General features: G+C 39.9%; 2 protein-coding genes across 2 annotated transcripts in view; one reads left to right on the forward strand and one right to left on the reverse strand.

Annotated features, from left to right (window-relative positions):
- The window catches only part of LOC139764108 (E3 ubiquitin-protein ligase TRIM37-like), a 181,033-nt gene extending 175,200 nt beyond the window's left edge, over window positions 1–5,833 (reverse strand). Inside the window, 1 exon segment of the mRNA XM_071690602.1 lies at window positions 5,631–5,833. Coding sequence (XP_071546703.1) covers window positions 5,631–5,681 — 51 coding nt within the window. The 5' untranslated portion in view covers window positions 5,682–5,833.
- A 499-nt stretch (window positions 5,834–6,332) lies between these two features.
- The window catches only part of Arpc2 (Actin-related protein 2/3 complex, subunit 2), a 52,697-nt gene continuing 42,839 nt past the window's right edge, over window positions 6,333–16,190 (forward strand). Inside the window, exon 1 of the mRNA XM_071690452.1 lies at window positions 6,333–6,514. Coding sequence (XP_071546553.1) covers window positions 6,441–6,514 — 74 coding nt within the window. The 5' untranslated portion in view covers window positions 6,333–6,440. The remainder of the gene's footprint in view (window positions 6,515–16,190) is intronic.

The raw sequence follows: 16,190 nt of genomic DNA on the forward strand, positions 1-16,190 counted from the left end.
ATGTAAGGCATGTGTACGTGTAGGAAGAGAGGAAAGTGATTGGTTCTCAGTGAATGTAGCTTTGCAGCAGGGGTGTGTGATGTCTCCATAGTTGTTTAATTTGTTTATGGATGGGGTTGTTAGGGAGGAGAATGCAAGAGTTTTGGAAAGAGGGGCAAGTATGCAGTCCGTTATGGATGAGAGAGCTTGGGAAGTGAGTCAGTTGTTGTTCGCTGATGATACAGCACTGGTGGCTGATTTGTGTGAGAAACTGCAGAAGCTGGTGACTGAGTTTGGTAAAGTATGTGAAAGAAGAAATCTGAGAGTAAATGTGTATAAGAGCAAGGTTATTAGGTACAGTAGGGTTGAGGGTCAAGTCAACTGGGACATGAGTTTGAATGGAGAAAAACTGGAGGAAGTGAGGTGTTTTAGATATCTGGGAGTGGATCTGGCAGCGGATGGAACCATGGAAGCGGAAGTGAATCATAGGGTGGGGAGGGGGCGAAAATTCTGGGAGCCTTGAAGAATGTTTGGAAGTCGAGAACATTATCTCGGAGAGCAAAAATGGGTATGTTTGAAGGAACAGTGGTTCCAACAATGTTGTACGATTGTGAGGTGTGGGCTATGGATAGAGTTGTGCGCAGGAGGGTGGATGTGCTGGAAATGAGATGTTTCAGAACAATATGTGGTGTGAAGTGGTTTGATCGAGTAAGTAATGTAAGGGTAAGAGAGATGTGTGGGGATAGGGGAGAAAGAATACTTCCCACGTATTCCCTGCGTGTCGTAGAAGGCGACTAAAAGGGGAGGGAGCGGGTGGCTGGAAATCCTCCCCTCTCGTTTTTTTCAATTTTCCAAAAGAAGGAACAGAGAAGGGGGCCAGGTGAGGATGTTCCCTCAAAGGCCCATTCCTCTGTTCTTAACGCTACCTCGCTGACGTGGGATATGGCGAATAGTACGAAAGAAAGAAAAAGGAAAGAATGAGTGAGGAAAGATTGACCAAGAGGATATATGTGTCAGAGGTGGAGGGAACAAGGAGAAGTGGGAGAACAAATTGGAGGTGGAAAGATGGAGTGAAAAAGATTTTGAGTTATCGGGGCCTGAACATGCAGGAGGGTGAAAGGCGTGCAAGGAATAGAGTGAATTGGAACGATGTGGTATACCAGGGTCGATGTGCTGTCAATATATTGAACCAGGGCATGTGAAGCGTCTGGGGTAAACCATGGAAAGTTCTGTGGGGCCTGGATGTGGAAAGGGAGCTGTGGTTTTGGTGCATTATTACATGATAGCTAGAGACTGAGTGTGAACGAATGGGGCCTTTGTTGTCGTTTCCTAGCGCTACCTCACACACATGAGGGGGGAGGGAGTTGTTATTCCATGTGTGGTGAGGTGGCAATGGGAATAAATAAAGGAAGACAGTATGAATTATGTACATGTGTATATATGTATATGTCTGTGTGTGTATATATATGTGTACATTGAGATGTATAGGTATGTATATCTGCGTGTGTGGACGTGTATGTATATACATGTGTATGTGGGTGGGTTGGGCCATTCTTTCGTCTGTTTCCTTGCGCTACCTCGCTACCGCGGGAGACAGTGACAAAGCAAAATAAATAAATAAAATATATATATATATATATATATATATATATATATATATATATATATTCATTATCCTTGATCACAGTTCCCTGTGTCAGCAAAGTAGTGCCAGGAAACACATGAAGAATATCATATCCTCTCACATACAAATATATATACATAAATACCCATACACACATATACATACATATACATATCAATATATACAAATATACATACATATAAATACACATACACACATATACATGTATATACACATGTACACATTCACGCTTGCCTTCATCCATTCCTGGTGCTGCCCTGCCCCACAGGAAACATCACTACCCCTTGTTTCAGCAAGGCAGCACCAGAAAAACAGACAAAAAAGCCACATTTGTTCACAGTCATTCTCTAGCTGTTATGTGTAATCCACCAAAACCACAGCTCCCTATCCACATCCAGGCCCCAAAAGTCTTTCCATGGTTTACCCTAGATACTTCACATGACCTGGTTCAGTCCACTGACAGCACATCGACCCCGATATACCACATCATTCCAATTTACTCTATTCCTTGCATGCCTTACACCCTCTTGTAAGTTCAGGCCCCGATCGCTCAAAATCTTTTTCACTCCATATATCCTTCCACCTCCAATTTGGTCTCCCACCTCTGACACATGTATCCTCATTGTCAATCTTTCCTTACTCATTCTCTCCGTATGTCCAAACCATTTCAACACATCCTCTTCTGCTCTCCCAACCACACTATTTTACATTTCCACACATCTCTTACCCTTTCATTACTTACTCGATCAAACCACCTCACACCACATATTGTCCTCAAACGTGTGTGTGTGTGTGTGTGTGTGTGTGTGTGTGTGTGTGTGTGTGTGTGTGTGTGTGTGTGCTCAAGGTTACGTCTGAAGTGAAAAATCACCTTTGGCAAGAATGTATCACTGGGGATGCAGTCTCATTAAAGAACTCACTCCAGAGGAGTCAATGTTTCCCTGCACATGGAAGTAGTACAGCCTTGGATTGCAACAGCCTTTAGAAAGGTCCTAGGTAGCACTAGGTCTCATTCACAGAAATTAGCTCAGAGGTAATTTCTAAAAAAGTGGAAGGCAATATTGCCAGCATGCAACTGAGCTTAGCAACACTTCTAAATGGTGCGATTTGAGACTACAAAAATTTTCTGTTTCTAAAAAAGTGGAAGGCAATATTGCCAGCATGCAACTGAGCTTAGCAACACTTCTAAATGGTGCGATTTGAGACTACAAAAATTTTCAGTTTGCTGTTATCAAAAACTACCAATGAATGACTGATTATAATTGGAAAGATTTGTTATACAAGATAAAACATTATAATTAAGTAAAGACGAACTTTATAATAAAGTAATTCATATTTTGCTGTAGGTTAGACACATGATAAAACATGCATAGTAGCAGCTCACCTGACAATTATATCATACTCTTGCACTTTTTAGTGCATTGTGCTGAAACATCTACAAAACTACACATTATTACAGTGGTAGAAGATAACAAATAATAATTGTGAAGTGAATAACTGAAACTGTAAGCTTAAAAACATTTCTTACGAAATGTGAAGGTTGGAATGGATAATATGGTGGAACATTAAGGGATTAAGTAAGTCTATGGATGATACCAGTCATCAGCAAAAATACTTATAGACAATTACTGTGAAGCTGAGGCTGTATATATAAGAAAATTATATAAGAAAATTATAAGGACATCAATGAGGAAATTTACTATCCCTATTGATAAGAGAGTTTTGGATGAAATTAAATGGAATATTAAACTTTGGAAAAGGTTCTTAAACACCAATAATGGAAGGACTTACAGTGAGTATCATAAACTGAAAACCTGAAGAAGAAATTAGCTAGAAGTACTAAGGATGGGAATGAAAAAATAAGAGCAGGCAAGTGAAATACAAGCATAAAAAATCTAAGTTATGCTGAGGCATAGTCCAAGACAAAAATAAATGTACTAAATCTACAAAAACCAGAAGTTGATGAAAATGACCTTTAACAAAGATGTCCAGGAAAATTTAATGATATGATCCTACCATTTCACCTCAATTTTCATTAGGGAATCAGAAAGAAACTGGGATCTTACTGAATCTATAAACACCAAGCATCTGTCATGGAACTGTTGAATAAAATATGGATATCTAATCACCAGAACCATGTTAAGTACACCCAAGGGTATTTTGTGAGATGAGTGGCACTGTCACATTGCTAAAGTACCAGTAATTATTGTATCTAACTTAAATATCAGCATTACCTAATGAAAGACCAAAAATATCGAGAGTCATACCCATAAAAAACTTTTCTGTTATTCTAATACTAACTACAGTACTGCACAACAGTGAGTGATGATATCTGGCTTTCCACCCTGATGACATAAAGACACTGACATCCTGTGGGTGGCTGAGAAGAGTTATATTATCTACGGTTATGATGGTATGCTGCTCATGACATTTATGAATAACTTAGTGAAGCATGTATCTGTAGGCATTTTTAACAGACACAAAGCTATAATTTCCCTAATGATAACAGGAGCAAAGATATTAGGTTCATCTAAAAATAAATAGAGCAGTCACAAACAAGAAGGGAAAAAAGAAAGCAGCAGGAAATTGCAGACCTGTGAGTCTCACTGAATGGACTGAAAGCTACTAAATACTCCAGAAAGAAAGCCAAAGTGGAACACATAAAATCAAATAATCTACTCAATAATCACTGATTTTGTTTTACGAGTGGATGATCTACACTACTCCAGCCATTAAAAGTATTAGACAGATAGACTAAAATCCTAGACATTTGAAGTTGCTTATAGCACAAATATTGTCATATGAGAGCACTTGTCAGATAACTTTATGGGTAATTAATAAAGAAGCTGGTGGACTGGGGGAAAGAACATCCTAATTTAGGATGGATAAAAGCTTTCTGAAACTGGGGGCGACTGTCATCGTAAATCATCAAAAAAAGTAATCTTCAGTGGACTTCTACAGGGATCAGTGATCTGACCCATATTGTTTATGACCAATTAGGGTTCTGACTTGTTCCTATAAGCTGACAACAGAATATCATTTGAGGATGCATTAAACACAGAGGAATCGAAGAGACTTCCAAAAATCAGTAACAAGTATGAGTGGACTACCAGTCATGACCTGTTTCAACCATGCAAGTGTGGACTCGTGTACTGGAAGGACTTAACTACCTGATATAATAACCTCTAAACAAGAAAGGTACCAAAGGTACCATGAGGCTTGAGAAACATAAGCTTGTAGTGATGTATGTCAAAAAAGTATTGCAGTCATGATAAATAACAAATTACCTTTCTCTTGTCATGTACCTACCTAAATAAACAAACCTAATTCATCAGTACAAACAGAAACTGACAAAGGAGGACACTAATATAAGATAAAAGATGAACACAGCCGAATATACGGAAATATTCGTTAATACAAAGAGCAGGGAATTATTGGAATAACCTCCCAAAAGTGGTAGTCACTGCACCAGGTGTTAAATCCTTCAAAAAAAAAAAAAAAAAATAGGCTGGATAATCTTTGAGCTATAGAAACCAGAATTGTAGATCCTTATTTTGACATACCCATCAGCAAAAGCTGCATGCACAGTACTAAGACCAGCGGTAATGACTAAAATCTGACGTTAAAGGTCATCTAGGCCTACAGTTAGAAGAGGACCTGGAAGTACCAGTAACTTAAGATACAGCAAAAATGAGTATCAGAGTTGAAATGAAAGCTAGCCATCATACTCTTGCCATATATCAAACTCATAAATATATTTCCAATCACTAATACTAAGATCACATTGGGTTTTGTTGTCTAGCCCGGTCAAAACTAATAAAACCCAATAGTCTGACATTTAATCTACATATGACAGAAAATACGTCATTGTAGTTTATATAATGAGTAAAATATATGCTGATAGAAATGTCCAACACTAACAACAACGCAAAGCAATGCTACTTAGTTTAAAGAATACGTAAACAAATAAGGTCAACCTTCTAAAAAAAATGACAGCGCTGCTTACCTCATAGCTTGTTTCGTCTACTTTCTTTTCCCTTGCAGCCATTTTCAACATTTATCACGTACAATGCCACACTAACACCTTGATCTACAAAATGCGTAAAAGCTTTAGGCCCCGAGGCCCCATCTGGAATGTCAAACACGATTGTAAATATCTCAGCTGATCGTCTCCCTTCCTTCCCGAGGTCACAGCTGAAAACTAGCTTACCTTTCAGGGCAAAAATTATTCACATCGATTAAAAATTAACTAAATATAAGTAAGAAACAGAAGTAAAAAAAATATGAAGGCTTGTGTTATACATTATCATAGTAAGAGCTTTAAAATGGTAAATATTTTCCATTATTAAGGAGAAATTTTCTAAAAAATCGACATAATGTATGTATGATTCTCTATATAGTATTGTATCAATTATTTTATATCTATTGCTTTCAAATTCTTATAAATTACTTTCAATTTATCAAAATAATGATTGAACATCATAAAATTGTACTTATATGGAGTTGCAAGATAAATGTTTACATTTGAAATATTATTGGAACTTAGTCCATGCAATATTCCCATATGAATTAATTGTTTTGAAGTATCTTTTATTAAAACAATCATTTGCAAGCAGGGTATTAACTACAACTCTTTAATTAGATAAAAATAATATCTGAGGACCAGAGAGTGAGGTAGGGGTGTGTGAGGAGGCGAGACAAATGGAACGGAAGTTGGTATCTGGAGTTTAGCGTTATCAACTGTTGGGAGTGACGCCCTTTGCCGCTGATCTGACAACTTGTTACTGTTTCCCTCAATCCTAATGCCGCTAGCAAAATGATTCTCTTAGAAATTAACAACAGAATTCTCGAAGAAACACTAACAGTGAAGATTAGAAACTCTTTAAATGGGTAAGTGAAGAAAATTGGGTTTATCAGGAAACCGGTCTAAGATTGGATCGTCTGCCCCTTCTAGTGAGTGAGACAAGATGTCATAAATAGAGAAAATATTTTCTTATAATCATCGTGCCTCTATACATGGATGAACAGCGTGATTGATTAGTGATTTAAGAAGCTTAGCCTGTAAAATAATTTTAAAAGCCCAGCTTAGAAGAGTTTTCGCCTCGTAACCATGCTGAAATATTTTAGGAAAGTTGGTTAAATTTTCTTGTTTCATCTGTTTATATGTGTCTAAACAAGAAGTTCAAGATGAAAAGCCTATGCAACTTGTATAGATAATGGATCTGTTGTGTTATGGAAGTTTTGATGTACTTGAAAATGGGCGTATGCTGTACACCTGTAGGTCAGTCAGACTTGGGGCCCTGGTTTTACACCTTGTGTCCCCAGTACCATACAGAAGTGATGTATTTACCAAAATTACAAATTCTCCTACCGTGCATTCCAGATTATGGTTATATTCGAGTGTAGAAGCACATCAAAACTCTCTTTTGAATAACTGATTTTGGTTAAGAATGATAGTGTCGTATGTGGAGAATATGATGTGACTAGAGAAGCATGATTTAGAGCTTTAATTTTTATATTTTGACGTTAGATAAATCGATAGTAGGGAGGGCTATGAAGATCGGGGAAAATATGGGTAAAGTTAACAAAAATAGTAGGTAAAACACTAATATAAATCAACAGACTGCATGAAAACCAAACTTACCCTAACTGGGCATAACATCTGGCATGAATCTGTTTCACTGGTTTTTGGAATATATATATATATATATATATATATATATATATATATATATATATATACAGAGAGAGAGAGGAGAGAGAGAGAGAAAGAGAATCAGAACATCGTAGCGTGCAGGTTGATATGCTGTCAGTGGACTGAATGAGGGCATGTGAAATGGCTAGGGGAAACCATATATAGGTCTGCAGAGCTTGGTTGTGGATAGAGAGCTGTGGCTTTGGTGCATAGTTCTTGACAGCTAGAGATTGGATGAGAAAATATGGCCTATCTTCGTCTGTTCTTGGTACTACTTCGCTAATGCAGAAAACGAACAAGCATGAAAATGTTATTTGCATAGAATTTTTAGTCTCATGTATAGGTTCAATTGCTGCAAGATTTATTAAGTTCAAAAGCATTTAGGTGTGAACAGATGAGTTCCAGCACACATTCTTATATGGTGGGGAAAAGATGACGACAATATCATTGAAGTGCTTTAAGTACAATGTTGAAATTAAGGTAGATTTAGGCTGTTAGGGGAAGTTATGGCTGTAGGGGTGAAGACTCCTGAGGACTTTATCAGGTATTTACCAGGGTATATATAACACTAACAAATGTTACCTTATTCATTATTGTTCAGTAAAATGTATAGAATCATGCTGAACACATGTTATTGTATTCTTTAATCACTTCACTTGCAGTAAAAACCAACTCAGCATCTGTAGCTAATATCAATGCAGAGTTAAACTAGATTTTTTAATCCACTTTAACCCCACATTCTCCTTCATCCCTCAAAGGCCTTCCCTTTATCAATATATTATCATAGAATAAAAAAAAGTAATCCAATTCATACTACTGTTGTCGGAATATTCTCCACACAGTATATTATCATTGCAAAACAAATTCAAGAGTATTCCTAAATTGGTTTTGATATTCCCCAAAATGTAACTTCATACAGAGCTCTTCCCTCCTACTCATGTTTATAATGCTGCCCAAAGTGATAGTATTATTACAAGATCAATTTTCAATTCATGCCTTTTTGACATTGATAATCAAGCAGTTCTTTATATGTGCTTGAAGAGATAATTGTTGTCATTCTGTTGAAATTTATTCCTTCATTTTCGTATTGTGTTTCTTTTCGGAATGTGATTGTATTCATTTGTAGTGATGAAAAATAACCATGTGTTCTTTTAAATCTGTAATGAAGATATTGGTATGGTTTTTATGTAATTAGAAAAATTATAGGTTGCATAAAAGCATTCCAAGTTCTTGAATTTTCACATACTGTACTTGAATTCCCACCAAAATTTCTTCAACCAGCCACATCAGTGTAGACTCAATAAGGTAAGAACATTTTCTAATTATATATCTCTCAACTTATATATACATATATTTTTCTTTTTCTTTCATACTATTCGCCATTTCCCGCGATAGCGAGGTAGCGTTAAGAACAGAGGACTGGGCCTTTGAGGGAATATCCTCACCTAGCCCCCTTCTCTGTTCCTTCTTTTGGAAAATAAAAAAAAGAAAATGAGTGGGGAGGATTTCCAGCCCCCTGCTCCCTTCCCTTTTAGTCACCTTCTACGACATGCAGGAAATACATGGGAAGTATTCTTTCTGCCCTATCCCCAGGGATATATATATATATATATATATATATATATATATATATATATATATATATATATATATATATATATGTGTGTGTGTGTGTGTGTGTGTGTGTACGTGTAGGAAGAGAGGAAAGTGATTGGTTCTCAGTGAATGTAGCTTTGCGGCAGGAGTGTGTGATGTCTCCATGGTTGTTTAATTTGTTTATGGATGGGGTTGTTAGGGAGGTGAATGCAAGAGTTTTGGAAAGAGGGGCAAGTATGAAGTCTGTTGTGGATGAGAGAGCTTGGGAAGTGAGTCAGTTGTTGTTTGCTGATGATACAGCGCTGGTGGCTGATTCGTGTGAGAAACTGCAGAAGCTGGTGACTGAGTTTTGTAAAGTGTGTGAAAGAAGAAAGTTAAGAGTAAATGTGAATAAGAGCAAGGTTATTAGGTACAGTAGGGTTGAGGGTCAAGGCAATTGGGAGGTATTTGAATGGAGAAAAACTGGAGGAAGTAAAGTGTTTTAGATATCTGGGAGTGGATCTGGCAGCGGATGGAACCATGGAAGCGGAAGTGGATCATAGGGTTGGGGAGGGGGCGAAAATCCTAGGAGCCTTGAAGAATGTGTGGAAGTCGAGAACATTATCTCGGAAAGCAAAAATGGGTATGTTTGAAGGAATAGTGGTTCCAACAATGTTGTATGGTTGCGAGGCGTGGGCTATGGATAGAGTTGTGCGCAGGAGGGTGGATGTGCTGGAAATGAGATGTTTGTGGACAATGTGTGGTGTGAGGTGGTTTGATCGAGTAAGTATCGTAAGGGTAAGAGAGATGTGTGGAAATAATAAGAGCGTGGTTGAGAGAGCAGAAGAGGGTGTTTTGAAATGGTTTGGGCACATGGAGAGAATGAGTGAGGAAAGATTGACCAAGAGGATATATGTGTCGGAGGTGGAGGGAACGAGGAGAAGTGGGAGACCAAATTGGAGGTGGAAAGATGGAGTGAAAAAGATTTTGTGTGATCTGGGCCTGAACATGCAGGAGGGTGAAAGGAGGGCAAGGAATAGAGTGAATTGGATCGATGTGGTATACCGGGGTTGATGTGCTGTCAGTGGATTGAATCAGGGCATGTGAAGCGTCTGGGGTAAACCATGGAAAGCTGTGTAGGTATGTATATTTGCGTGTGTGGATGTGTATGTATATACATGTGTATGGGGGTGGGTTGGGCCATTTCTTTCGTCTGTTTCCTTGTGCTACCTCGCAGACGCGGGAGACAGCGACAAAGCACAAAAAAAAATATATATATATATTTCTTTCTTTCATACCATTCGCCACTTCCCGCGTCAGCGAGGTAGCGCCAAGAACAGAGGACCGGGCCTCCGAGGAAACATCCTCACCCAGCCCCTTCTCTGTTCCTTCCTTTGGAGGAAAAAAAAAAAAGAGAGGGGGAGGATTTCCAGCCCCCCCGCTCCCTTCCCTTTTAGTCGCCTTCTACGACACGCAGGGAATACGTGGGAAGTATTCTTTCTCCCCTATCCCCAGGGACATATATATATTTTTTTTTTTTTTTCAAAAGAAGGAACAGAGAATTGGGCCAGGTGAGGGTATTCCCTCAAAGGCCCAGTCCTCTGTTCTTAACGCTACCTCGCTAATGCGGGAAATGGCGAATAGTTTGAAAGAAAGAAAGATATATATATATATATATATGTATATATATATATTTTTTTTTTTTTTTTTTTTTTTTTATACTTTGTCGCTGTCTCCCGCGTTTGCGAGGTAGCGCAAGGAAACAGACGAAAGAAATGGCCCCCCCCCTCATACACATGCACATACACACGTCCACACACGCAAATATACATACCTACACAGCTTTCCATGGTTTACCCCAGACGCTCCACATGCCTTGCTTCAATCCACTGACAGCACGTCAACCCCTGTATACCACATGACTCCAATTCACTCTATTTCTTGCCCTCCTTTCACCCTCCTGCATGTTCAGGCCCCGATCACACAAAATCTTTTTCACTCCATCTTTCCACCTCCAATTTGGTCTCCCTCTTCTCCTCGTTCCCTCCACCTCTGACACATATATCCTCTTGGTCAATCTCTCCTCACTCATTCTCTCCATGTGCCCAAACCATTTCAAAACACCCTCTTCTGCTCTCTCAACCACGCTCTTTTTACTTCCACACATCTCTCTTACCCTTACGTTACTTACTCGATCAAACCACCTCACACCACACATTGTCCTCAAACATCTCATTTCCAGCACATCCATCCTCCTGCGCACATCTCTATCCATAGCCCACGCCTCGCAACCATACAACATTGTTGGAACCACTATTCCCTCAAACATACCCATTTTTGCTTTCCGAGATAATGTTCTCGACTTCCACACATTTTTCAAGGCTCCCAAAATTTTCGCCCCCTCCCCCACCCTATGATCCACTTCCGCTTCCATGGTTCCATCCGCTGACAGATCCACTCCCAGATATCTAAAACACTTCACTTCCTCCAGTTTTTCTCCATTCAAACTCACCTCCCAATTGACTTGACCCTCACCCCTACTGTACCTAATAACCTTGCTCTTATTCACATTTACTCTCAACTTTCTTCTTCCACACACTTTACCAAACTCAGTCACCAGCTTCTGCAGTTTCTCACATGAATCAGCCACCAGCGCTGTATCATCAGCGAACAACAACTGACTCACTTCCCAAGCTCTCTCATCCCCAACAGACTTCATACTTGCCCCTCTTTCCAAAACTCTTGCATTTACCTCCCTTACAACCCCATCCATAAACAAATTAAACAACCATGGAGACATCACACACCCCTGCCGCAAACCTACATTCACTGAGAACCAATCACTTTCCTCTCTTCCTACACGTACACATGCCTTACATCCTCGATAAAAACTTTTCACTGCTTCTAACAACTTGCCTCCCACACCATATATTCTTAATACCTTCCACAGAGCATCTCTATCAACTCTATCATATGCCTTCTCCAGATCCATAAATGCTACATACAAATCCATTTGCTTTTCTAAGTATTTCTCACATACATTCTTCAAAGCAAACACCTGATCCACACATCCTCTACCACTTCTGAAACCGCACTGCTCTTCCCCAATCTGATGCTCTGTACATGCCTTCACCCTCTCAATCAATACCCTCCCATATAATTTACCAGGAATACTCAACAAACTTATACCTCTGTAATTTGAGCACTCACTCTTATCCCCTTTGCCTTTGTACAATGGCACTATGCACGCATTCCGCCAATCCTCAGGCACCTCACCATGAGTCATACATACATTAAATAACCTTACCAACCAGTCAACAATACAGTCACCCCCTTTCTTAATAAATTCCACTGCAATACCATCCAAACCTGCTGCCTTGCCGGCTTTCATCTTCCGCAAAGCTTTTACTACCTCTTCTCTGTTTACCAAATCATTTTCCCTAACCCTCTCACTTTGCACACCACCTCGACCAAAACACCCTATATCTGCCACTCTGTCATCAGACACATTCAACAAACCTTCAAAATACTCATTCCATCTCCTTCTCACATCACCGCTACTTGTTATCACCTCCCCATTTACGCCCTTCACTGAAGTTCCCATTTGCTCCCTTGTCTTACGCTATTTCCTGCGATAGCGAGGTAGCGTTAAGAACAGAGGACTGGGCCTTTGAGGGAATATCCTCACCTGGACCTCTTCTCTGTTCCTTCTTTTGGAAAAAAAAAAAAAAAACGAGAGGGGAGGATTTCCAGCCCCCCACTCCCTTCCCTTTTAGTCGCCTTCTACGACACGCAGGGAATACGTAGGAAGTATTCTTTCTCCCCTATCCCCAGGGAATATATATATATATATATATATATATATATATATATATATATATATATATATATATATATATATATATATATATATATATATATATATATTTATTTATTTATTTATTTATTTTGCTTTGTCGCTGTCTCCCGCATTAGCGAGGTAGCGCAAGGAAACAGACGAAAGAATGGCCCAACCCACCCACATACACATGTATATACATACACATCCGCACACGCACATATGCATACCTGTTTCCTTGCGCTACCTCGCTAACGCAGGAGACAGCGTCAAAGCAAAATAAATAATAAATAAAACATCTCAACGTATACATATATATACACACACAGACATATACATATATACACATGTACATAATTCAAACTGTCTGCCTTTATTCATTCCCATCGCCACCCCACCACACATAAAATAACAACTCCCTCCCCCCTCATGTACGCGAGGTAGCGCTAGGAAAAGACAACAAAGGCCCCATTCGTTCACACTCAGTCTCTAGCTGTCATGTAATAATGCACCGAAACCACAGCTCCCTATCCACATCCAGGCCCCACAAAACTTTCCATGGTTTACCCCAGACGCTTCACATGCCCTGATTCAATCCACTGACAGCACGTCGACCCCAGTATACCACATCGATCCAATTCACTCTATTCCTTGCCTGCTTTTCACCCTCCTGCAGGTTCAGGCCCCGATCACTTAAAATCTTTTTCACCCCATCTTTCCACCTCCGATTTGGTCTCCCACTTCTCCTCGTTCCCTCTACCTCAGACACATATATCCTCTTGGTCAATCTTTCCTCACTCATTCTCTCTATGTGCCCAAACCATATCAAAACACCCTCTTCTGCTCTCTCAACCACGCTCTTTTTATTTCCACACATCTCTCTTACCATTACAGTACTTACTCGATCAAACCACCTCACACCACATATTGCCCTCAAACATCTCATTTCCAGCACATCCACCCTCCTGCGCACACCTCTATCCATTTCTCCCCTATCCCTGGGGATAAGGGACAAAGAATACTTCCCATGCATTCCTCACGTGTCATAGAAGGCAACTAAAGGGGATGGGAGCGGGGGTGCCAGAAACCCTCCCCTCCTTGTATTTTAACTTTCTAAAAGGGGAAACAGAAGAAGGGGTCACACGGGGAGTGCTCATCCTCCTTGAAGGCTCAGATTGGGGTGTCTAAATGTGTGTGGATGTAACCAAGATGAGAAAAAAGGAGAGATAGGTAGTATGTTTGAGGAAAGGAACCTGGATGTTTTGGCTTTGAGTGAAATGAAGCTGAAGGGTAAAGAGGAAGAGTGGTTTAGGAATGTCTTTGGAGTAAAGTTAGGGGTTAGTGAGAGGACAAGAGCAAGGGAAGGAGTAGCACTACTCCTGAAACAGGAGTTATGGGAGTATGTGATAGAGTGTAAGAAAGTAAACTCTAGATTGATATGGGTAAAACTGAAAGTGGATGGAGAGAGGGGTGATTATTGGTGCATATGCACCTGGGGATGAGAAGAAAGATCATGAGAGGCAAGTGTTTTGGGAGCAGCTGAATGAGTGTGTTAGTGGTGTTGATGCACAAGACAGGGTCATAGTGATGGATGATTTGAATGCAAAGGTGAGTAATGTGGCAGTTGAGGGAATAATTGTTGGTATACATGGGGTGTTCAGTGTTGTAAATGGAAATGGTGAAGAGCTTGTAGATTTATTTGCTGAAAAAGGACTGGTGATTGGGAATACCTGGTTCTAAAAGCAAGATATACATAAGTATACGTATGTAAGAAGGAGAGATGGCCAGAGAGCATTATTTGATTACGTGTTAATTGATAGGCGTGTGAAAGAGACTTTTGGATGTTAATGTGCTGAGAGGTGCAACTGGAGGGATGTCTGATCATTATCTTGTGGAGGCGAAGGTGAAGACTTGTAGGGGTTTTCAGAAAAGAAGAGAGAATGTTGGGATGAAGAGAGTGGTGAGAGTAAGTGAGCTTGGGAAGGAGACTTGTGTGAGGAAGTACCAAGAGAGACTGAGTACAGAATGGAAAAAGGTGAGAACAAAGGAGTTAAGGGGAGTGGGGGAGGAATGGGATGTATTTAGGGAAGCAGTGATGGCTTGTGCAAAAGATGCTTGTGGCATGAGAAGCGTGGGAGGTGGGTTGATTAGAAAGGTAGTGAGTGGTGGGACTAAGAAGTAAGATTATTAGTGAAAGAGAAGAGAGAGGCATTTGGACGATTTTTGCAGGGAAAAAATGCAAATGAGTGTGAGATGTATAAAAGAAAGAGGCAGGAGGTCAAGAGAAAGGTGCAAGAGGTGAAAGAGAGGGCAAATGAGAGTTGGGGTGAGAGAGTATCATTAAATTTTAGGGAGAATAAAAAGATGTTTTGGAAGGAGGTAAATAAAGTGCGTAAGACAAGGGAGCAAATGGGAACTTCAGTGAAGGGGGCTAATGGGAGGTGATATTAAGTAGTGGTGATGTGAGAAGGAGGTGGAGTGAGTATTTTGAAGGTTTATTGAATGTGTTTGATGATAGAGTGGCAAGTATAGGGTGTTTTGGTCGAGGTGGTGTGCAAAGTGAGAGGGTTAGGGAAAATGATTTGGTAAACAGAGAAGAGGTAGTAAAAGCTTTGTGGAAGATGAAAGCTGGCAAGGCAGCAGGTTTGGATGGTATTGCAGTGGAATTTATTAAAAAAGGGGGTGACTGTATTGTTGACTGGTTGGTAAGGTTATTTGATGTATGTATGATTCATGGTGAGGTGCCTGAGGATTGGCGGAATCCTTGCATAGTGCCATTGTACAAAGGCAAAGGGGATAAGAGTGAGTGCTCAAATTACAGAGGTATAAGTTTGTTGAGTATTCCTGGTAAATTATATGGGAGGGTATTGATTGAGAGGGTGAAGGCATGTACAGAGCATCAGATTGGGGAAGAGCAGTGTGGTTTCAGAAGTGGTAGAGGATGTGTAGATCAGGTGTTTGCTTTGAAGAATGTATGAGAAATACTTAGAAAAGCAAGAGTTTTGGAAAGAGGGGCAAGTATGCAGTTTGTTGTGGATGAGAGAGCTTGGGAAGTGAGTCAGTTGTTGTTCGCCGATGATACAGCACTGGTGGCTGATTCATATGAGAAACTGCAAAAGCTGGTGACTGAGTTTGGTAAAGTGTGTGAAAGAAGAAAGTTAAGAGTAAATGTGAATAAGAGCAAGGTTATTAGGTACAGTAGGGTTGAGGGTCAAGTCAATTGGGAGGTAAGTTTGAATGGAGAAAAACTGGAGGAAGTAAAGTGTTTTAGATATCTGGGAGTGGATCTGGCAGCGGATGGAACCATGGAAACGGAAGTGAATCATAGGATGGGGAGGGGGCGAAAATCCTGGGAGCCTTGAAGAATGTGTGGAAGTCGAGAACATTATCTCGGAAAGCAAAAATGGGTATGTTTGAAGGAATAGTGGTTCCAACAATGTTGTATGGTTGTGAGGCGT

The sequence above is a fragment of the Panulirus ornatus genome, chromosome 48, assembly GCF_036320965.1.
Source record: "Panulirus ornatus isolate Po-2019 chromosome 48, ASM3632096v1, whole genome shotgun sequence".
Classification (NCBI taxonomy): Eukaryota; Metazoa; Arthropoda; class Malacostraca; order Decapoda; family Palinuridae; genus Panulirus; species Panulirus ornatus.